Source organism: Phaseolus vulgaris, chromosome 2 (assembly GCF_000499845.2).
Source record: "Phaseolus vulgaris cultivar G19833 chromosome 2, P. vulgaris v2.0, whole genome shotgun sequence".
NCBI lineage: Eukaryota > Viridiplantae > Streptophyta > Magnoliopsida > Fabales > Fabaceae > Phaseolus > Phaseolus vulgaris.
The window spans coordinates 4,357,598-4,378,598 of record NC_023758.2 but is presented as its reverse complement, the minus strand read 5'-3'; the positions used below and the strand labels follow the sequence as shown (position 1 = coordinate 4,378,598).

The 21,001-nt window shown below is 29.6% G+C and overlaps 2 protein-coding genes across 4 annotated transcripts; one reads left to right on the top strand and one right to left on the bottom strand.

Annotated features, from left to right (window-relative positions):
• Positions 1–6,283: 6,283 nt before the first annotated feature.
• LOC137810398 (probable membrane-associated kinase regulator 1) lies at positions 6,284–8,054 on the bottom strand. The gene has a single exon (XM_068611638.1). It carries the CDS (start codon positions 7,701–7,703, stop codon positions 6,657–6,659), a length of 1,047 nt encoding a protein of 348 aa, XP_068467739.1. The 5' UTR covers positions 7,704–8,054; the 3' UTR covers positions 6,284–6,656.
• A 5,002-nt stretch (positions 8,055–13,056) lies between these two features.
• Positions 13,057–20,863, top strand: LOC137810397 (cyclin-T1-4-like). 3 transcript variants are annotated; one of them, XM_068611635.1, is made up of 7 exons: positions 13,057–13,199; positions 13,586–14,135; positions 14,290–14,371; positions 15,055–15,189; positions 15,502–15,677; positions 19,983–20,128; positions 20,679–20,863. In XM_068611635.1, exons 2-7 carry the CDS (start codon positions 13,591–13,593, stop codon positions 20,708–20,710), a joined length of 1,116 nt encoding a protein of 371 aa, XP_068467736.1. In that variant the 5' UTR covers positions 13,057–13,199; positions 13,586–13,590; the 3' UTR covers positions 20,711–20,863. The 3 variants fall into 3 exon arrangements, with proteins under 3 accessions (XP_068467736.1, XP_068467737.1, XP_068467738.1); XM_068611636.1 differs by lacking the exons at positions 19,983–20,128; positions 20,679–20,863 and adding an exon at positions 19,423–19,639; XM_068611637.1 differs by lacking the exons at positions 19,983–20,128; positions 20,679–20,863 and adding an exon at positions 19,388–19,616.
• The last annotated feature ends 138 nt before the right edge of the window (positions 20,864–21,001 follow it).

The following is a 21,001-nucleotide window of genomic DNA, read 5'->3' as shown; positions in this document are numbered from 1 at the left end:
AGAACAATGACAAAATCAATTTCAGATTAAACTGTAATTTTCTATGTATCTTTGTATAACATATTTATCTTGTGGTATCATAAACGAATATATTAAGTAGTCAAATTAAATTTTGAATTAAAACATACGTAAAAACAATATTAAACCAGGACTTTGAATATTATAAAATTTAAAAAAAAAAACAAGAAATCAAATGAAAAATCAATAGTAGATTATAAATTAAATAGTAAACTTTAAATTTAAATCAAAACTTATAAAAACTATATATTATGAGTGATTTGATAGTAAATAATACGATAAGTTAAATAAATTTTTTATAATAGATTTAAAATAACTCTAATATTATATTAAAAAATATATTTTTAAGTTTAATTTAATCTTATATACTATAAAAGTACTTTAATATTTAATCGATGTAATTCGAAAAACTTTAATATTTTTTGTGAATTGGAAATTTGAATTTAATGGGATATTTATTTACCTTGAATTAAAGCTTCAGCGTAAGTCAAAGGACAAACAGTCGAAAGAGACTCCAGAAGGGAAGAGATCAATGTTGGGCAGAGGTTATTGGGCCAACCACCAATATGGTCCATCGTAAATCCATTCTTATTTAAGTTCGCAATATTTTAAATCAATAACAAAGATTTCGTACACTGTATATTTTTATTAAATGTAGAAAAATAAATATTTGAATTTAACTAATTTAAAAGGTAAGAATATAAATATAAACACACTGAATCATCATCATTCATAGCTTTCCTCATTTCCCATATCACTCTAAATCATATCATTTGTTATATTTTCCTTATCCACAACATCAATGGAGTGTGAAATGGGCTGTTAGTGTAAAAGAGTAACAAAAAGGTTGAATTATGATTTTAAAATCTTTTGTTTACACTTCTTTTTCTTTTAAAGACCATAAAGGCTTAATTTAAAATAGTTTTAGACCAAAAAAAAAAATATTTATTTATTTTGATTATCCGAGAGTCTGCCTAGTTTTTTTTTTAAGCAGGATTATAATATTGTTTTTCTCACACTTCTCTTTTTTAGTAAAGTATCTTTTTATTTGTTTCTTTAAGTATTTATTGAAAATATTTTTTCCAATAATTTTTCTGCTTTTATATATATTCCTATAAAAAAGTACTAAAATATGTTATAAATCATAACATTCAAGATAGATAATATGAAGTATAAACTCTAGTTTCACACAAGATTAGATTAGATTTGTAGATTAGATAAGAATAATATAGTCATTGTCTTTTTTAAACTATTTAAAAATAGTGTAAGTTTACACTAAAATTATGTGAATAGATAGATTGAAAAATATTATAGAATTGGAGAAGTAATACTTATGGAAAATGATTTGATTGTTTTGAAGTTGTACTCGCTTATGTGATTTTAATTTCACAAATAAGTGATTTTAATTTCACAAATAAATACACTAAGATTGTGATAATCTTGCATTACTTTAGTTAAAAAATTTATATAAAAGTCGTATTAATTTTGATAAGCATAATTTTATTCACACTTAATAACTTTTGATCATTGGACTATAATAGTAAATAAATTTATTGTTTTAAGTAAGATTCGTATAATTGGATTTATTTTGACCTTAACTATTATTCTGGTTAATTTGTTGTTTTTAGAATAAATAGAGTAAAGTGTCTATATTTGTGAATGAGTCAAATATGTAAAAGTCAAGTTTTTTTTTAAAAAAATCAAAACAAAACACAAATATTTGAGAGAATTTTATGCAAAGTATGAGACATTTTTTTCCAACTAAGTAGGAACTATATTTTTTTCACTATCTTCCTCCATTACAAGAAAATCATTATATAAAAAGTAATTTTAGACACAAAAAATAATTAGTTGTTATATTGAATAAATTAAAGACCATTTTAACAAAAAAAATATTGACTTTTAAATTAATTTCTATTATTATAAATAGTTTTTAAATTGATATCTAATTAGATAATCAGATTTTAACTTCTAATTATTTAGATTCTTTTATTTAAATAATAACTATACCAATTATTTAGATTCTTTTATTTAAATAATAACTAGCACAAGAGAAAATTCAAGAAAAAAAAAACATCATAATTTGATTTTGGAGTTGCAGATAGAATCGATGCTTTTGTGAGGGACGAAAAGAGAGATATAGCAAGTGCAGAAACTAGTGGCTTTCATCTTGAAGAGGTTCACCACCTTGACTTTCCCCAACAAGGTGACTGATGAGGTAAAATTTATAACACCCCTCGAATAATCAGAGGATAAATCCTTAAGTTTTGCGACATCTGCAAAAATAGACAAAGATGTTGTTATGTTATGGTCACGACGTGCTGGAATAGTGTCCTCACGCAGTGGAGCCTCGGCCACAAGAGTCTCTCCATGATAAAGATGTGCTGTGTTGTTGTGGTAGGTGAAGCTTCCATGGTTAGGGTTTTCAACAGTGATCACTATGCCTAATGATACGTTTAGTTTCAAAGTTGGTGTCTCAAGTTTGAAACCTTGGAGTTTAACTGATTTGAGGATAATGTGAGGGTCTTTAGGCTTGAAGACAGTGAAGAATAATACCAGCAGCAGTGCTGCTAACAAAATGAGTAAAAGAATGGCAGTGACACTGCAGATTTTAAACCCTTTGGAACACCTCACACAGCATACCATGATGAATGATGATGTTCACGTATTAGGAATTATATAATATAGATGAAGTTGCAGAACCATCTCATTAAAATGGGGATGAAAACAATGAGACGGCTGTGGCCTGTGACATTTTCTAAATTATTTATGAGTCCAAGGTAACCACTAAAGCCATGTATGTAATGACATCAAGTTTTAGATATATTGACTAGGACGTTTCTCTTAAATGGTGTCGAACACACGTATCCAACATTGAAATTTGTATAACACTTATGATGAAGTGTTTAATTAAAAAAATATTTGTTGAATTTCTGACATTTCTAATACGATTCTAACACAATTTTAAAATTGAAAAATGCATTAATTTTCTAAAAATTAAAATTTATTGTATAAATTTTTAGTATGATTATAAAAATAAAGAACAAATCGTTTTGTATGAGCCATGAAAAACAATTTTTTGCTAAAAAAAACTAAAACATATTTGTGCACATAATTTTTTATTGTCAATTTATATAATTCATAATTATATAATATATAAATTTGTGTTCCGGTGTCTTACATTTTAGAAATGATACGTATCTCCGTGTGTCCATGTCGTATCAATGTCTCTATTATGCATTATATTATATTACAATTAGAGATAAATATTTGTTTGTTAAAATTGTATGGATTGAATCCCAATTGTAAAGCGTTAGTTTTTAATTTGTAGTTATTAAAGTAATAATTTTTATTTTAAATTATTTGTTTTTAAAAAGAAGAGTGGAATATGAAACTTTTTTTAATTAGTTATTACTACAAGAAAATCATTAAATGAAAACTAATTTTAGAGATCAAAATAATTAGTTATCATATGAGTAAAATAGATACAATTTTTTAAATTAAAAAAATTATTAGTATATAAATTAATTTATATTATTAATAAAAATTTATAAAATAATTTCTAAATTAGTATCTAACCTTTAACTACTATAAGGTTTTAACTAATTATTACTTTATATTCTAAATTAGTCTCTGTTAGTCTTTTAGAGACCAATTTAGAATCTAAAGTATTAGTAATTAAAACCTAGGTAGTTAATTTAGATACTAATTTAAAAACTATTTTATAATTTTTTATCAATAATAAAATTCATTTTAGATACCAATAATTTTTATTTTCTAATTAGATTAATATCTAATTTAGTTAATATAGTAGTTAATTATTTTTTGTCTCTAAATTTGGTTGTTATTTATTGATTTTTTTTGTGTTGATGCAAAAAAAATGAATTTAATTTTTTATAATATAAATTAATTTCTTACAATGTTTTTTGATAAATTTTGTTTCATCTAACTTTTCTATGTTGAAAACACATTTACTTCCTTTGTCACCGTATTGCTCCACCAGGCAAATCAATGACATGTGACAAAGTCTTCATAATCAAGAGAACATGTGCAACCTCCCTTCCTTTTGGGTAATTTTCAATCACCCATACTTGAAATTGACTTACACTAACTAAATTCAAATAGTTTAAGAAACCATCAGTTTTGTGTAAATTTTGTACGACATCTTTATTAAATACGAAAACTAATTTGACCTGAGATAATATTACAAATAAAATTAGTATCTAGTAAAATAAAATAACCTCCCAACAAGAAAAAAAAAAACAAGTTACAATAATATTTTTCCAAAATTATATTATTTATACCAACAAATACTCAGTAATTTAATAGGTGATTTTTTCAACATGGGTCTATTTAATAAAAGTAGTTGTGACGAATTTCCTATGAAATTGTGTTATTCCAATGAGAAATAGGGGTTTGCAAACAAACATTATTTATCCAAAAATATCTGACTAAAAATATAATTTTATCTTCATTCCAAAACAAGTATTTTTAAATAATGATATGTGGTCAAAAAATTAATTGATTATTCATAAATTTTGAACAATTTTCTATGTCTTGTTTTAATGAGCCGAACAAGGGGAATAAAAAATGTAATACTAATTGGGCCGAACAATGTGTCAGAAAAAAATAATGTGATAATAGTTAGTGACCTTTTCATCCAAGATTAATGTGTTAAATTGTCTTATTGTACACAATTAAGGGTAAAATGACACTTTCTCTTGTAATTGTATTCTACTCTAAAATTGTTTCTCATGAAAGGTGCATATGATGCAAAGTGATATAAAATAATATTATTTTATTACTGAATGTGAAAATAATTTTAAAGTTATCATTTATAACTCCAATTAATGATAAAATGATACTTTATTAGATGTTGAAATGGTACCCATAGAATTGTACTCTAAAATTGTTTATCCTAAAATGTGCATATGATGCAAAACAAAATAATAATATTTTATTTATTGGATGTCAGAGCAACTTAAAAAATTAATTAATCATAATTAACTATCATTAATTATAAGGATTTCGTCCCATTAATTCCATTCTCACTAGAAGATTGATTTGTTTGTTTACAAACATAAGTATGATCTCTTGAAAAGTAAAATATAAGTACCATCTCACATGGTTTTGTTTTGCAAAACATTCTAATAAGTTCAATGAACAACTAAAACTCAAACAGAAAATGACAAAAGTGTTTTAGTTATTAGTTATGTTTGATGTTCTCATCACCATTTCCACTTGTTAATACACAATCAAGATATTAAGTAAAAATGGCAAAAAGTTAAGTATTTCACTCATGTGTATAAAAAAAGAAAGTGGTTGTACTAACACTATAAGAATAGTAAAATTAGAATGAATCAACAAATTCATTGCAAATGTAGTTGGAATAGTTCCAATGCATTAAATAATTTTTATCTAAAGATTAGTGATGGAATGACAGCAAAAGAAAAATTTATTCCAAGGGCCCTTGTACATTAATTGCTTAATCTAGATGCACTATTACCAATTAATTTCCTTTTTTTTTGTTTTTTCCTTTATTATATCACTTTTCTCTTTATTTGTTTCAATGTAGACATCCATTAGGCTAATAGGGATGGGATATTCACCCAACATCTTTTTAAGACATTAAACTCTTTAAAAATTAAATATAAAAAATAATTAGTTATTATACTAACAAAATTATACTTTATTTTAAAAATTAAAAACATTATTAATATTTAAATTAATTTTTATTATTGATAAATAGTTTCTAAATTATATCTAATTAGTTATCTAGATTTTAGCTATCAATTATTTAAATTTTAAATTTGATATCTAATTTTTTCTATCTAACTAGATATTAGTTTAGAAATTATTTATTAATAATAGAAATTAATTTAAGTATTAATAATTTTTTTATTTTTTAAAATATTATTTAATTTTATTAATATAGTAATTAATTATTTTTTTATCTCTAAAACTGATTTTTATTTAATGATTTTTTTTAGTGATAAAGTAAAAGCTTAAATATAATAAAACATACTTAATTATTTGTTGAATTAATTATTTAAACTGAAAAAAAATCTAAATATTGATTAATTGTTGACATATGGAGACTTATGCAGAACCTTCCTACTAAACAAAAATTTGTAGATTTAATAATGAGAAGGTTTGAATCTTCCTTATAATTTACGCACATGCAGGATGAGACCGAAGTTCGATGTACTATTGTTTTTATTAGTTTTATAAAGCAATGTACCAAGTTGGATTTTGAAGATGGAAATAAGAAAACAGAACTACATTATTGTTTGATGCTAGATAAACCAAAATGATTTTGATGAGAAGGTAGCTTCATGTAACGTTACAAATGGAATCTCATCTCCAATAAAATTCCAAGTCACATGGTGCCAATTTAGCTTTGCAGAGCAATTACTCCAACCAGAGGGAAGTCACTGTTATGCAATAAATTATCCAACAGACCATAACTTTCAAATTTTTGCAGTCAAATCAAGGTAAAAGAACATATTTTTTGATGATTCACCACACCCTGTGGCTAATTAGTTCATCATGGATTTTGAACATTGACAAGGGAATGAAAGAGGTGGAAAGAAAAGAAACTGCATGGATTCATTTGATTTTACTTTACTAGATTGGATTCAGATTTCCTTACTGGTCATTTTGTTCTGAATCATCGAGTTCTTGCAATGGGCTATGGCTCCTTGGATTGCGTTCTGCAACTCTTCCATGGAAGAAGTGTCTCCGCAGTACATAGCAGCAGCAGCAGCACCTGGTTGAGAGAGAACACCGGAGTGATTCGGCGATGATCTCATGGAAGAAGGACAACTCGAAACGCAGCTTCTTCTTCTTCTGGGGTATCTGAGATTTCCCGAGAAAGAATGAGAAAGCGCACCCACACTCTGTTTTCTCTCTGTCTTGCATAGTTTGGTAGATTTTTCTGTCTTGGTTAAAAGTGAAAAAACAGAGGTCATTGTCACTACACCAGCACCAGCACCCTCCCCTGTGTTTAACTGCCCTGACCTCTGCTGTTTCTGGGAGAGCTTCTCGTAGAGAGGCTTCACCTTCTTGAAGTACTTCATGATGACCTCCCTGGCCGTCACGCTCATTTTTTTCACTGAGGAATTTGCAGAGACGCTGTCTAGGTCATGGGAGGTTTTGACGGGTAGGTTGTTCTCCTTACGGAAAACAGAGGAGAATCTGGAGAAGAAGAACTTGTGAGATTTTTTGGAGATGGAAGATGAAAGGTTGTTGCTGCTGCTGTTGTTGATACTGTTGTTGAGGCGCTTGAGTTCGTCTTCCTCTGTTACGGAGCTGGGGCGGGAAGAGTCGCAGTCAGGGAAGATCGCGAGGTCGCTGGTGAAGGAGGAGTGGGAGTCGTTGGAGCTGCTGCCGGTGGAGTCGCGTGCGGCGGTGGAGGCGGAGGAGGTGCTGGCGGAGGAGAGGAGGAGCGTGCGGACCATGGAGATGCGCTGGGAGAGGTGGAGAGGGAGGAGCTGACCCTTGTAGAAGAGATCATCGGCAGGGCAGAGTGCATTGGAGGATTTGCGGGGTGAGACAGAGATTGTGAACTCGAAGTCTGAGGAAGAAGAAGAAGAGAAAGAGTGAGAGGGTGATGAAGGAAGCGTGTATGATTTTGATTCATTCCCTCTTCTCCTTCCCATTTCTCTTCTAAGTTCTAACTCCATCAAACTTCCATTCCAGAGCACATAGCTCCATTTATAAGGTGAAATCGTGATTAGTGAGAACTAACGAAACCTAGTTAAGGATGTTAATGAAGACATAAGACAAGGTTGTTTGATTTTTGATGTGTGATTTGACAAACAGGAGCCGCATCTATAGCGAGGTAATAAAGACCCACATGGGAGAGGTGGAGCTTGTGAAAAGGGTTTTTAAATTGGAAGTTGGCCTCCTCATGTGTTGTGAGCTTTCTCATTGTACGTGTCATGTGCTCCAGGCGTTAAACTAGGATGACCAAACACATGGGACCTTCCTTCTTTCTCCTCTTCTCCACTCACTTTTCTGTTCCCTCCCAAAATTCATCACTTTTTCCAATAATCATTTCTCCATTAATACTTCCATTAATAAAGTTGCACATCATCATCATCATAACCCAAGTTTTCAATTATTAGACCAAGATTCTTAAATTTTAATAATACTTTTTACCAAAAATCTACTTAGAGCTCCTGTTCAATTCAAGGATCTTTCATCCATTTTTATTTATTTTACTTGTGTAATCCTGAAAATTTATATGAAACTGTTTTGAATAATATAAGTTTGAAATATTTTTATATTTTATCAATTTTTTAATGAAATAACTCCTATAATGAAATATCACTTGTGTACTTAGAAGAATAATTCACCACCAAATGATTTGCAAAACACTCTAGGAACATGTCTAGAAGTTCATTTCCATGGTAAAAAACATTCACACTTTCTAAAAAAGATGAAATTTTTTAGAAACTAAAATTTTAGTAATTTTCATTTTTAATAACTTTTTGAATTGTTCCTTTGAGTTGTTTTTTTTTTATTGTACTTCCATGTCCACTTTTGAACAGTCACGTGAACAACTTTTATAACTAATTACTCACACTATCTCGGTTATTAAACCTGAAAGTGGAATGATCTTAAGTTTATTAATTAACAAAATTAAGTAACTAAGACTAAAGGTGTAATTAGAGGTAAAGAAGGGTGTGTGTGAAAATTATTGTAGATTCTGGCAGTGGTTGTAGACGACAAAACAACATGCAATGCACTCGTGATATAATTTTGTTTTGAAGTTGCAGATCCGAAGGCCAATGATCGAAATGGTTTTGCATGGTGGAGGAAGTTGAAGAAAGATGATAACAGAAAAAACAATGAATTTGGTATTATGATTAGTAATTAAAATTTGGCTGATTCGGCAGAAACCATAGTTGGTGCGTTTTTGGAAGTGTTGGAGCCATTGCAGTTTGTTGTCACTGTTGTCAGATAATTTGAGTCGGTTATCAAACCAACGCAATATGCATTCAGAGCAGGAACCATGGCATCACTGGTGGAACGACTCTCCCTACTATGCTTTCTTCACAAGCCACCCTAACAAATGCTGCATCTCACCATTCCTATAAATCATTTTTCCATCATCAATTGTTATTTTTTAAACATAAAATCGTCACTTTAAAAAACAATTCTTGTAACTAGTGTTTTTCTTGTAACTTTCTTTTAATTGTTTTTTCATGTTGTCACTGTAAAATTCATTATATAAGTGGCTAATTCTCCCTTCACCATATCAACTGTAATATATACCTAAAACCTACACAAAATATATATGTATCCATAGAAGAATTTATTTATTATAAATATTATTTGATTTTGAGATTATGTTTTGTCAAAATTAAGTATGAGTTAAAATCTGATGTACTTTACTATATATAATTTATACAAACATATAAAGATTTGGGAATCATGTTATGTAGTTTTTCTGTATAAAAGTTTTTCAAATAAAGATTATGACTTGAAATATCTATGACTTTTTGATCAATGCTAATTGTTGCTTATTGGTTATTGTATATGTTAATTACATGTGAAATATTGCCTTAAGTATATTAAACATTTAAGGCACGTAAATATATCAAAGTTGAAGTTTTCTTAATGAAAAAGCTACATTATGAAAAATATGTTGTCTTTGAGTATCATATATTCAAGTTTCAATATTTAAAAATATATAAGTATAGAAAGATTTTAAAGATCAACCTTAACAAATAAACATTCAAGAAGAAGTGTGAGAAATTTTCATAGCAAAAGTTTTCTTTTGGAGCATCGCTAAAATGAAGAAGTGTAAAGTGAGATTTGTGTTGTTTTTAAGTCTTGAAGTTAATAAGTTTCAATGATCGTCATTTATGAAAACTATATAAAGACTTACAAGTTGAGGAAAAATAAAAAAATCACTAGAGCAATTTTTAAAGCTTTCAACATTTAATATATATTGTACATAAAACGTCTAGTCAATCGAGTTGTGAGCTAAATATTGTAAATCATTACTTTGAAGTATATCAAGTGAGTTTTCATTGTTATCTATTTGTGAGTGTTTTTTTTATCATATCTTGATAGATTATAATCTTAGGAGGAGATTAAGACTGATGTACATAGAGATATGTGAATACTCTATGTATCTAAAGAGGTGTGAACATTAATGTACCTGAAGCCTAAACCCTAAATCATAAACCCTAAATTGAGTTGTTAGTTAAACATTGCAAATCATTACCTTATGAAGTATACCAAGTGAGTTTTCATTGTTCTCTCTTTGTGAGTGTTTTTTTTTTATCATATCTTAATAGGTTATAATCTCAAGAGGAGATATGTACACAGAGAGATGTGAATACTCCGTATACCTAAAGAGGTGTGAACATCAATGTACCTGAAGCGATCTATGTACTCGGTGTATCTAGAGAGGTGTAAATATTCATTGTATATATAGATGTATGTGTACACGTCTATAATAATGTAACCTTTTAAGCAATACATAGTCTAAATCATAGGATAAACCAATATAAATTTGTATCTTAAATTTCTCTTCTCTCTTTATTTATTAGATTTTACTTTTGTATTATCTTTATCTTTCTTGCTTAACAATAAACAATAAACGAGAACATGATTATGCATTTTTAATTTAATAATGTAATTTTTAACTAATTATGTCTTACAATATGCAATCACACTTGAATTTGTATTTTTTAATTTATTTTTTTAATTTTAATTAAATTTGATTCAAAATTCTTTACTAACCATTTCTGTGGTAATTTCAAATTCAATTTAATCATGTCTTTATAAAATTTAGAGTTTTTACGAAAATTTTAATAATATTTGTATAACACTATCTAATTGTATTTTAAAATTGTTATTTCCTTATACTATTCTTAGTTATCTTAATGTATATTTTAACGTATATTGTCATTCTTAAAACTATTGAACATCCATATATTTTTTTATTAGTCATTTTATGATTTACATGAATTCAGATACTTAATATTTATCAAATAATATTTGATACACTGGCATGTACACGAGTTTTTTTTTTTTTTCATGAACTATATCTTGCCTATATGTTTTTATTTTATTTTATAGGTTACATTTAGTTTGATCACAGTAAAATCCATAGAAGAAGTAGGACGAAATTCATCACAAATATATTTTTATAACAAAATTTAATATAATGTTTTTGCCCAACATAACAGTGTATCAAATATTACTTTGTTTTAATAATTTTTAAGTTTTAACCACATTTTTCTGATAGGCAAAATCAAGTTTTCACTATATGTTGTTTGTCACAACCACACATTCTTAACTAGTTAATATCAGTTTATATATTTTAATTTTTTTGACTCAATTAAAATTTTAAACTCTCATATTTTATTTAAAAGTGAAATTCTTGTAATATTCTCACAAGTTGTTAAAAAAATCTATCTAAATAATCTAAAAATTCAGCCATCCTCCTCTGTACCTCTATTTTTGTCCTATGTAAATAGTTTTCAATGTGAAATACAATTTTATATCACAATATAAACATCAAGAATATAACCTACATGAGAAAATTATTTATTTATTTTATTTTCTACAATGACATAATTTATACATTAAAAACACATTTTATATTTTTACTTATATAAATAATCTTTATCTTGGGTAATACATAAAATAAATAATAGTTGTAATTGAATCTGATTTTAAATTAAAATATATTTATTCTTTCGTCCCGTTAATCAATTTTAAAATAAAATTCAATACACTTTTTTTAAAATTTTATACAAAATACTATATATTTTTCTTATAGGTCTAAAGTGTTTTGCCGGTAAAAGTATTTTTAATAAAAATTTATGCACTTATTATATATAATAATAATAATAATAATAATAATAATAAATAGTCTACCCTCATATAATGAAATTAATATTTGTTTTTTTAAACAAAGGAGTTTTTATTTTTTTAAACACATGATAATTTTTTTTTAAAAATTTTAGATTAATTATTTATATTTTAATAAAATTCTGCTATATATATATATTTTTTTTACTTATATTATCAAAATATCTTTCGTTAGATTTGTATACTTTTAATAATATTATCATATTATAAAAAATGTTAAGTTAAAATTATTATTTTTGGAAACGAGCTTATGCTTACATTTTGTCATTTTTCTATTATGGATTTTAATGTTTTTATTAATTTAGCCAGTTATGATTTTTAACATTTTAAACAAGATTCAATACATTTTTTTAAAACATTTAAAATGCCTATCCACAAGAAATGGTTGTCACTATTATTAGTTTAAAAAAAATACTATCATTTATTATTTTTTAAATATATTTTTTTCCGTTAAAGTAAATCCAAATCCTATAGTACGAACTAATAAAAGAAGAAAGGACAACTTTGTTGTTATTCCTATTTCAATCCAATCAAGTAAAGTTATGAATATTCCAACTCCTCAAACTTTAAATTCTTTATCTTTCGCATCAGATTTTCTTAATAAAATACTAGAATCTTTGAAATAATTGAAAATTATGGTAGAGTTCTATTGAAATTATTATGAAAGTTTATTAATATATTTTGTAATCTTAAATCTTCAACAAATTCTTATAATTTTATTTCATTTGGCTTTTTTTTTAACTATTTTTTTAAAAAGCAAGTAAATTTGATTGTTTATTAATTTTATTTTAATTTATGTTTAAATTTGAATTAAATTTTAAAGTTAAAACAATTATCTTCTATTCAAAATAAAAATAGTAAATTCGGTTCGCATAAAATTGATTTTTTTTTTCTCTCCAAATCTTAATTTCAAGTCTTATAAATTCTATCTTTTTTATTTATTTTTCATTTTACTTATTTTTAATCATTTCATAAATCATTTTTTAAAATCTTAATATTTAAGTAAGAAATTAATTTAAAAATAAGTAAAAAAGTCTGGGGAAAATTAAATTAAATTAAATTACTCCAAAAAGTAAAAAGAAATAGTAATTAACTAAAAAAAACTAGCATTGCGTGTCTTCCTGAACTAAATTGGAAGTTAAACTTGTTTTTTATTTGAACTACCCTTGATCTTCAAATTGCAAAGAGGCGCAACGCAAGGCTGTTCTTTGTTCATCTCTCTGTTATTGCTCTGTATTTTCATTACAATTCCAATTTCTAGAAGTTGTTTTCGTAGTAATCAGGTACACCTTCACCCTATTCTCATTTATCACCTTGGATTTTTTTTTCATCGTTTTTTTTTTCGTTTTTTCACTTACTTTTCACAAGATGTGAACGACGATGAAATTTCCACCATCTAATTCTACGATTTATGGTCCTCTGTGCCATTTGATGCTTTTCATTCAGGAATTTTATGTTACGAGTTTTGTGATATAAGTTTGGGAAGACAAATTGGATTTTCAGTCTCTGAACTTTTTGTTATCGGTCAAATGATTGAAATTTTGTTGGTGGCATTATGGCATACGCGTGATGAAATCGGAATTCGATTGCAGAGGTCTTTTATTGCTGAATAGTAGAAATGTGAAAAAGATTTATAAAATAAAATCAGATGATTATTATGGTTTTGCAGGAATAATGTCTTTTGGAAGGAATTCGCAAGCACAAGGATATCAACATGGTGGTTGTTGTCCCACCTTTGATGGAAACAACAACAATGGCAACCGGAAGCGGAGCAGGATCAACTATTATCATGGAAATTATGACATTCGTGATCGCTGCTGGGCAGAACATGGTGTCTATTCTAATGGTAACAACTTTGATTACGGTAACTATGTTCAGCACGATGCTGTGCCTTCATCTTCGAAAAGGAGGAAACATCCAACTCCTAGTTGGGAAAACAACCAGAAACACTATCTTCCATCCACTGTCCAAGGCAATATCCCCACTACTTCCATTAACTTTCAAGAGCCTCCTAAAAGATCCAATGTTGATACCTCTATATCACCTATATGCAAGCTTGATTGTTCTATATTTGAAGATAAAGAGCCGGTGTTTATGTCAAGGAATGAGATTGATAAATGTTCTCCATCCAGAAAAGATGGTATTGATGTACTTCACGAGACACACTTGCGCTACTCGTACTGCGCCTTCATTCAAAATCTTGGGATGTGGCTTAACTTGTAAGATTCACATTGCTGGTCACATGCTTCGTGTTGTTTTTAAAACAATTAACATCATAAAGTTTCTGGATATATGTTTATGGTATTGTTACCTGAGGTTGCAAATTAATTGTTTGTCTTACACCTGTGTAAAGTTTGATATGTTCCTTTGCAGGCCTCAAACTACCATCGGGACAGCTATGGTTCTGTGCCACCGTTTTTTTGTTCGAAGATCTCACGCTTGCCATGACAGATTTGTTAGTCTGTTTACCCTCTAGCTTTGATTACCAACTTAATTTCTTACTAATTGCTTCACGATCACTGTGAAAACTACAATGTTCATGGAAGTTGTCATACTTTGAGAAGTGCATAAATTTTATCATATAAAATTTAGATAGGACATGACTCAAATGCGGGACAACATATAAAATTAGTATCAAATTAGCATCAAAACACAAATTTTTGATTGCAGGAAAGAATGTAAGACTCAAATTATTATTAGTTGACAAGATTCCATCATATATCTTAATTTTAGAGAAATGCCATCATTTTACTGTAGTATTTCCATTAGTTTTTGTATGAAAAATATTGTTTTTTGCCTACAGTCATTAGGAGTATAAGACTTATTTGATAAAATAAGTAATATTTTTTTATAAAAAATTATACAGCAGAAGACACTATTATAGATATTGAAAAAAATTCAGATAGGAAATATTTTGATGAGATAATGTCTATGAAATATCTTATATGGTTTATTCTCAAGACAGAAACAGTGATTATTTTGAAATGCCCATTAATCCTAGTAGACCGATGTGAGCGATTGCTAACTTTTTTTTATCTAAACAAGTATGCAGTTACATCGGTATTCATATTTGTTTTTCGGAGTTGCTTCTCATGGTCAGCATGTGGTTTAATTAATTTTGATTGTGTCCTGTCACAGTTAATTTCTACTGCTGCCATTTTTCTTGCTGGAAAGTCAGAGGAAACACCATGCCCTTTGAATAGTGTGTTGCGAGCATCCAGTGAAATCTTATTTAAAAAAGATTTTACTTTGCTGTCCTATCTGCTTCCTCTTGTGAGTAGACTTCAAAATATGTACATTTTCGTACTTCTTTTGGTAACATGCTGGTAGGAGACAATAAAAAAAAATCTTTATCAATGTTATGTGGATATATAATATACTCTGTCACTCATGGATATGGTTGTTGTTCTTCAATAAAATTTTAGATGCATAGTGTCATTTAAGCAGCATGTTACCTCAAGTCAGTCAACATTTTTCTTGGAGGCTTCTAAAATAATCTCCACTACTAAAGAATCTCGGGCAGGTTCTTCCTTGGAATAGGATTAAGTTTAATTTTCACTCATGTTGACTTGATTTGTTTTTCAGGATTGGTTTGAAAAGTATCATGACCGGGTGCTTGAGGCTGAGCTATTGCTGCTTACTACTCTAAATTTTGAACTTAATGTGCAGCATCCATATGCACCTCTTACTTCTATCCTTGACAAATTAGGCCCATCGAAGACTATTTTGTTGAACCTGGCATTGAACTTGATCAGCAAAGGGTGAGTTTTCATATTTGTTGGGTCTTGTACTTTCTGCAATTGCAACAGTATGTTTGCTTGTCCTTCCATTTTTGAACCAAATATGTACTGATACTAATGGGTTATCTGTGCCCAAGCCCACAATCAAATTCAAGTGTCATTTATTTTAGCAGCAAACATCTCAAACTTGTCCATGTATATTCGCTGCTCTCTCCTGGAAAAATACCTTTGATTTCAAGAACAGGTTCCCTGTATGGTGATTATTGTATGATTATATCAGTCAAAAGGAGATCATTTGAGCCGTTCCCATTCCAATTCTTGTTTTGCCTCCTTCAGCAGCCTGAACAAAGTCATGTCATTCCCTCAATCTCTCCATACATATTTTTGCCAGTTGTAGTCACAGTTCTTGTGGTGTGTCTTGCTCAACAAAATACATATCTGCACAGGAAATTCTCCTGACTGATGAGGAATCCAAATTCTATTGGCACTGCAATCCCTGCGACACCTTGAAATGTCAAGCCACAGAGGACTTCCTAATATCCTCAATGCTGGTCAGCGAGGAGCCCTGCTTAGCTGAATATTCAGCTGTACCATGTGTTTCTTTAGTGTCAAATAATGATTATGCAACACGGTACTTCCTCTTGATTGAGAGTGGATTCAACCTTTACCATGTGAGTGTCTAAAGTATCAATTCATTGAGAAACCATACAAGTTTGCTCACAATTGATTCTCCCTCATAACTTCTTTTGAGTGAAAACACCAATGATAGGATCTGGTGCAATCTGGCTGGGAGACTATATTTTATTGATGAGAAGAAAAGAGAAATTACAGAAAACAAAGAGCTCCGTGCTGTGGAAGAAACTTCCTAAGCCAAGTTAAGTCACAAATAGAGATGACATATTCCTATGTGACTCCCCTTATACATCAGTTCTGTCTTTAGTAACAAACTACTCTCCAAAACTGTATTTTCTCTCCTTTTCTAGCCTTAAGCCTAATAGACTTGTTGGATTTTGGGCTTGGGTGCAAATAACCCATCAGATACATATAAACCTCCCTTCCCTTTAGTCTGTTTTGGTTTGCATGTGCATGTATTGTTTCAACCTGAAGTCCTCTTTACGCATCATTTTTATTGGTTTTTACTTGGCTCATACAGTGTAATACACAACAATTACCCTAAAAAACATAGTGCATTTTCTTGAGTTCTAGAGAGCTAGTAGCCTTGGTGTCTCCCCTCAAATTTTTGGTTAAAGGTTATTAAACCTCTTAATATTTTTCTTTAGAGTAACTGTTCTTTGTAATTAATCTTTCATGGGGTATTGAATCTTTTGGCATGCATATAGTGCAGGATCTTCACGATATGAGCATGCTAGCCTGTATAATATTTTTAGCTGGTGGGTTGATATACTGTTTAATGTTCATGGAACATTTGTTTTACATCTGGAAGTGAACTGCTGATAGTTTAATGGATTGCCATACCCTAAGCAGCCTATGTGGATAAACTTTTGCTCAAGTGCTTCTTACAAAATAAAATAAGAAAGAAAATGACATTAACTTAACCACAAACATCATAAGTTAGAATTAATTTATGCATATGCTAATTTGTAAAACTTCTCTCATGTTAGTTTCTACATAAACTAATTACAGAGAAGTCTATTTTTAATTTCTACATAAACTAATTACAGAGGAGTTTATTTTTTTCCTTTTTGTTTTCTTCTTCTAAAAATGCTTACGGATAAGTTTATCCAAATTAGTTCTAAGAAACTTTTCTATTGGCTGCCCAAGATAACTACTACTATTCCTCTGACCCTGATTTTCTGACAAACCCTCCATGCTTTGTGGGTAAGAAACTTTTCTTTTGGCTGCCCAAGACAGCTACTACTATTCCTCTGACCCTGATTTTTTGACAAACCCTCCATGTTTTGTGGGTTATCTATTCTGATGACTTCAGCCAAATAGGTTACCTTTTTTATGAGAGAATAATATCTTTTTAATGAGGTCAAATAGGTTATCTTTGCACTTTAAATATAATAAACAGAAAAAAGAAAGCATTTAATTTTTCAAATGGTACCTTGGAGATAGTCTCTCCGCTTTACGGGAGTAATGTTGCATATATACACCCTTCCCAAGCCCCCACTATGGGAGTCTCATGTACTGGGTTGTCTTCTATATTTCCTCCTCTGGTCTTAGGTTTTTGTTTATTTCTTTCAACCTGCTTTATTAATTGATTAGTTGATTTTTACGAAAACTATTTTGAGCTGGAATATGCTGATAAATAAAATCCCTTTGTTTTAAACTGTTTCCTTTATTATTTTTGAGGGCTGATCTTTGAGTTTGTGCAAGGTGTCTCAATCCCCCTTCACTTTTCTAGCCACATTGAATTTTCGGTTACTCACTTGGATTATTTCCTTTTCGTGGGAGTTTTAAATTTGCATAATATATGTTGAAATATTTGAGGTTTTCATTTGATTTTAACCTAGCTATTTTTTAGCATACTTTGATACCCTGTTCTTGTTAATGTCGTCTTTCGGATTTTATATCTGATCAAAACTTGTAATCTCACTGTTTATTGACATTAAGACTAGTCATTAAGATTGTCATGGAAATGCACAGTTGAAGGTTTAACTGGCCATCATTTGCAACAGTACATGCGAAATAGTTGCTAGTCATTATAGAAATCAACAAGAAGAGTAACAAAACTATAGAATCTGGTCACCCAGAACTTAGAATTTCACCTTCTTTGAGCAACAAGCTTTTAGTTTAAAGTTCTTGTGGGATCCACTTTCGATAGTTGGGAAATTGTTGTCCATAGTTTTGATTAAATCTTACTTTAGATGAACCTAGGCTGCTGCCGAAAGTATTTATGTTGAAAACCTTAATTGCAGAGCTGTTAGGTTATGTGTATGCATATTACCTTTGGTTTCCATAAGCCTAAAATGCTAACAGTATCCATTAACGAATTTGGTTGGGTTGTTGTTATAACTGACTTGGTGAGTTAGATGAACTTCTGCAGCCTGTATATAGTTGCTGTAAACATAAGCTCATCATTGTACAAACTCAGTATAATCAATACAAAAATTTCCTTTCTCTATATTTTTTTCTCTTCATCTCTTAATATGGTATCAAAAGCTCCTTGATCCTTATCCATGAATTCCGAAAATCATCCTCCTATTCCAGCACTAATTTTTCATGAAACCATGTAATTTTCACAATAAGTTGTCCATTTCCTATTAAATCTGAAAATGCATGTTGCAGCCAACTTATCTTATTTATGTTTTCTTTTTCACTTTAACTTCCACAATTCCCGATTCACATTGTACATTTGGAGTTTGTTTTGAAGATGTTGTCCTGTTCTTCTTTCATTGTTCACACTGTTTCATATCTTGCTGTTTTTAATTTACATTGAAGCTTTAGTTCTTTGAAAATGAATGTTCATTGGAGTATAGTATTGGTAGATTAGTGCCGGACTTTGTGAACTAGTGACTTAAGTTATCAAGGAAGGTTCCATTCCAGTGTTGGATTTTATCATTCTATATTAATTTCTATCTTGAGATTACTTAGAGGTAAAGTTCTTTATCCATGATTAGCTGCAGGTTTGGACTAAAATTATCAGGAAGATTTTTCTATTATTTGTTTTTTGTTGGAAAGGATAAATCAAATTCTCCTTCCATTTTTTCATGTTCTGTATTGTGTAATGTTGTTAAACTTACAATTTGCACCTGCAATATGGACAGTGGTAGAGGATTTAGTGAGTTAATCTGTAGTGCAGAATAGGATGCATTCATCACAAGCATTCTGATTCCCATATTAGCAAGGCTGTCCAGATCCAAATGTAGAGCAGAAGATGTTGCATTGGCATTAGCTTTGAAAGATTCAATTGTTTGCAACGTGCAGCACCCTGTGTATGCATTCTGATTTTAATTACATAGATTTCTGGAGTTTAAAGCCCCCACAGCATATTTGGCCTGGAAATCTGAATAATTCTCTAAATGAGTATAAGATAATGCTATAGTTTGGTACCCTATCAGCAATTGTGCCAAGATTCTTGGAATAATATTCTTCCTGAGTTGCTGCCTTGTTGGAAAGGAAAAGTAAGTAAATTTGTGTTTTGCTGTTGGAATCAATGTTCAATTTTGTACGTCTTCTTATTTCAATAGTTGGCATGATCTCAGATATGGTGAAAACATGTGTTAATTTTTACAAGAATCTTCTATTCTTGTTGCTTTGGATAATTTGCTGTTTGCATATCTCTGAATGTCTGTTAAGAGATGCTTGCAGAACGCATGTGTCTAGTGTGATTTTCTGACGCTAGAAAATGGTGTTTTGCAGTCTTCAGAGCTCTCTATGGCTTCAGTATAAACCCCATCACATTGCTGCGGGAGCTGCCTATCTTGCTTCAAAGTTTCTGAGAATTGATCTTACTGCTTATCACAATATCTGGCAGGAGTTTGGGGCAACACCATCCATTCTTGGGGGTACTCTGCTACCACTTTCCCCTTCCTTCTATATCTCTCCCTTTTCTCTTGAATAGCGTTGAATTTATACTAATTTGGTTTCTAGAGTGGTTCATCAGTGATGGATAAGTGGAGTTTGGTTGATTTTCGAGAGAGGAGAAGAAACAATTTCGTCACTATATTGCATCAGTTGATTATTTTTGGAATAACGGGGTCTGATGTCATGTCAATCTCTTTAATTTACTCTTTCTTTTAATAAATTTGGTTTAATCTAATCATTTGAAACCTGAAATCTAAAATGTAGGTTTTTACTTTGTAGCTTTTCAAAGGAGTTGTCTTGAAAATGTGACTAGACTTCCATATGTTAGATTAATGCTGAAGCAGAAATAAATTTCCAAAATTATGATAGAAATTTCCCAGATTCAACCATAGTTGTTGGATGGAATAAAGTGCTAGGACCACCTATGCATCTAAATGTTAACATTGATGCCAACTCATTTTGTAAAAAATTCTGGGAAAAGTTATGATTACGCATGCTTATTAGTTAATACTGTTTCTAACTTTTGTGCAGATATCTCGCAGCAATTACTGGAGCTCGTTTAAATGTATAAAGGAGATGGTTATTGGATTGTGGCTTCTAGATGCAGAGTAGAGTATGGTGCTGTGTTCTGTTTAAAAAATGCCTCTGAAGGAAACCATCATAGATTGTCTCTGTTGTTTATGTTCACTTTGATGGATATTATATATATATATATATATATATATATATATATAATGTTGAGGGGTTGGGACCTACATGATTGAGCGTTTCAACTCCATAAATGTGTTATTCATTTAGTTTATTAGTCGATATAGCCTGTGATCTCATGTCATGTACATACCAAGTTACCAACA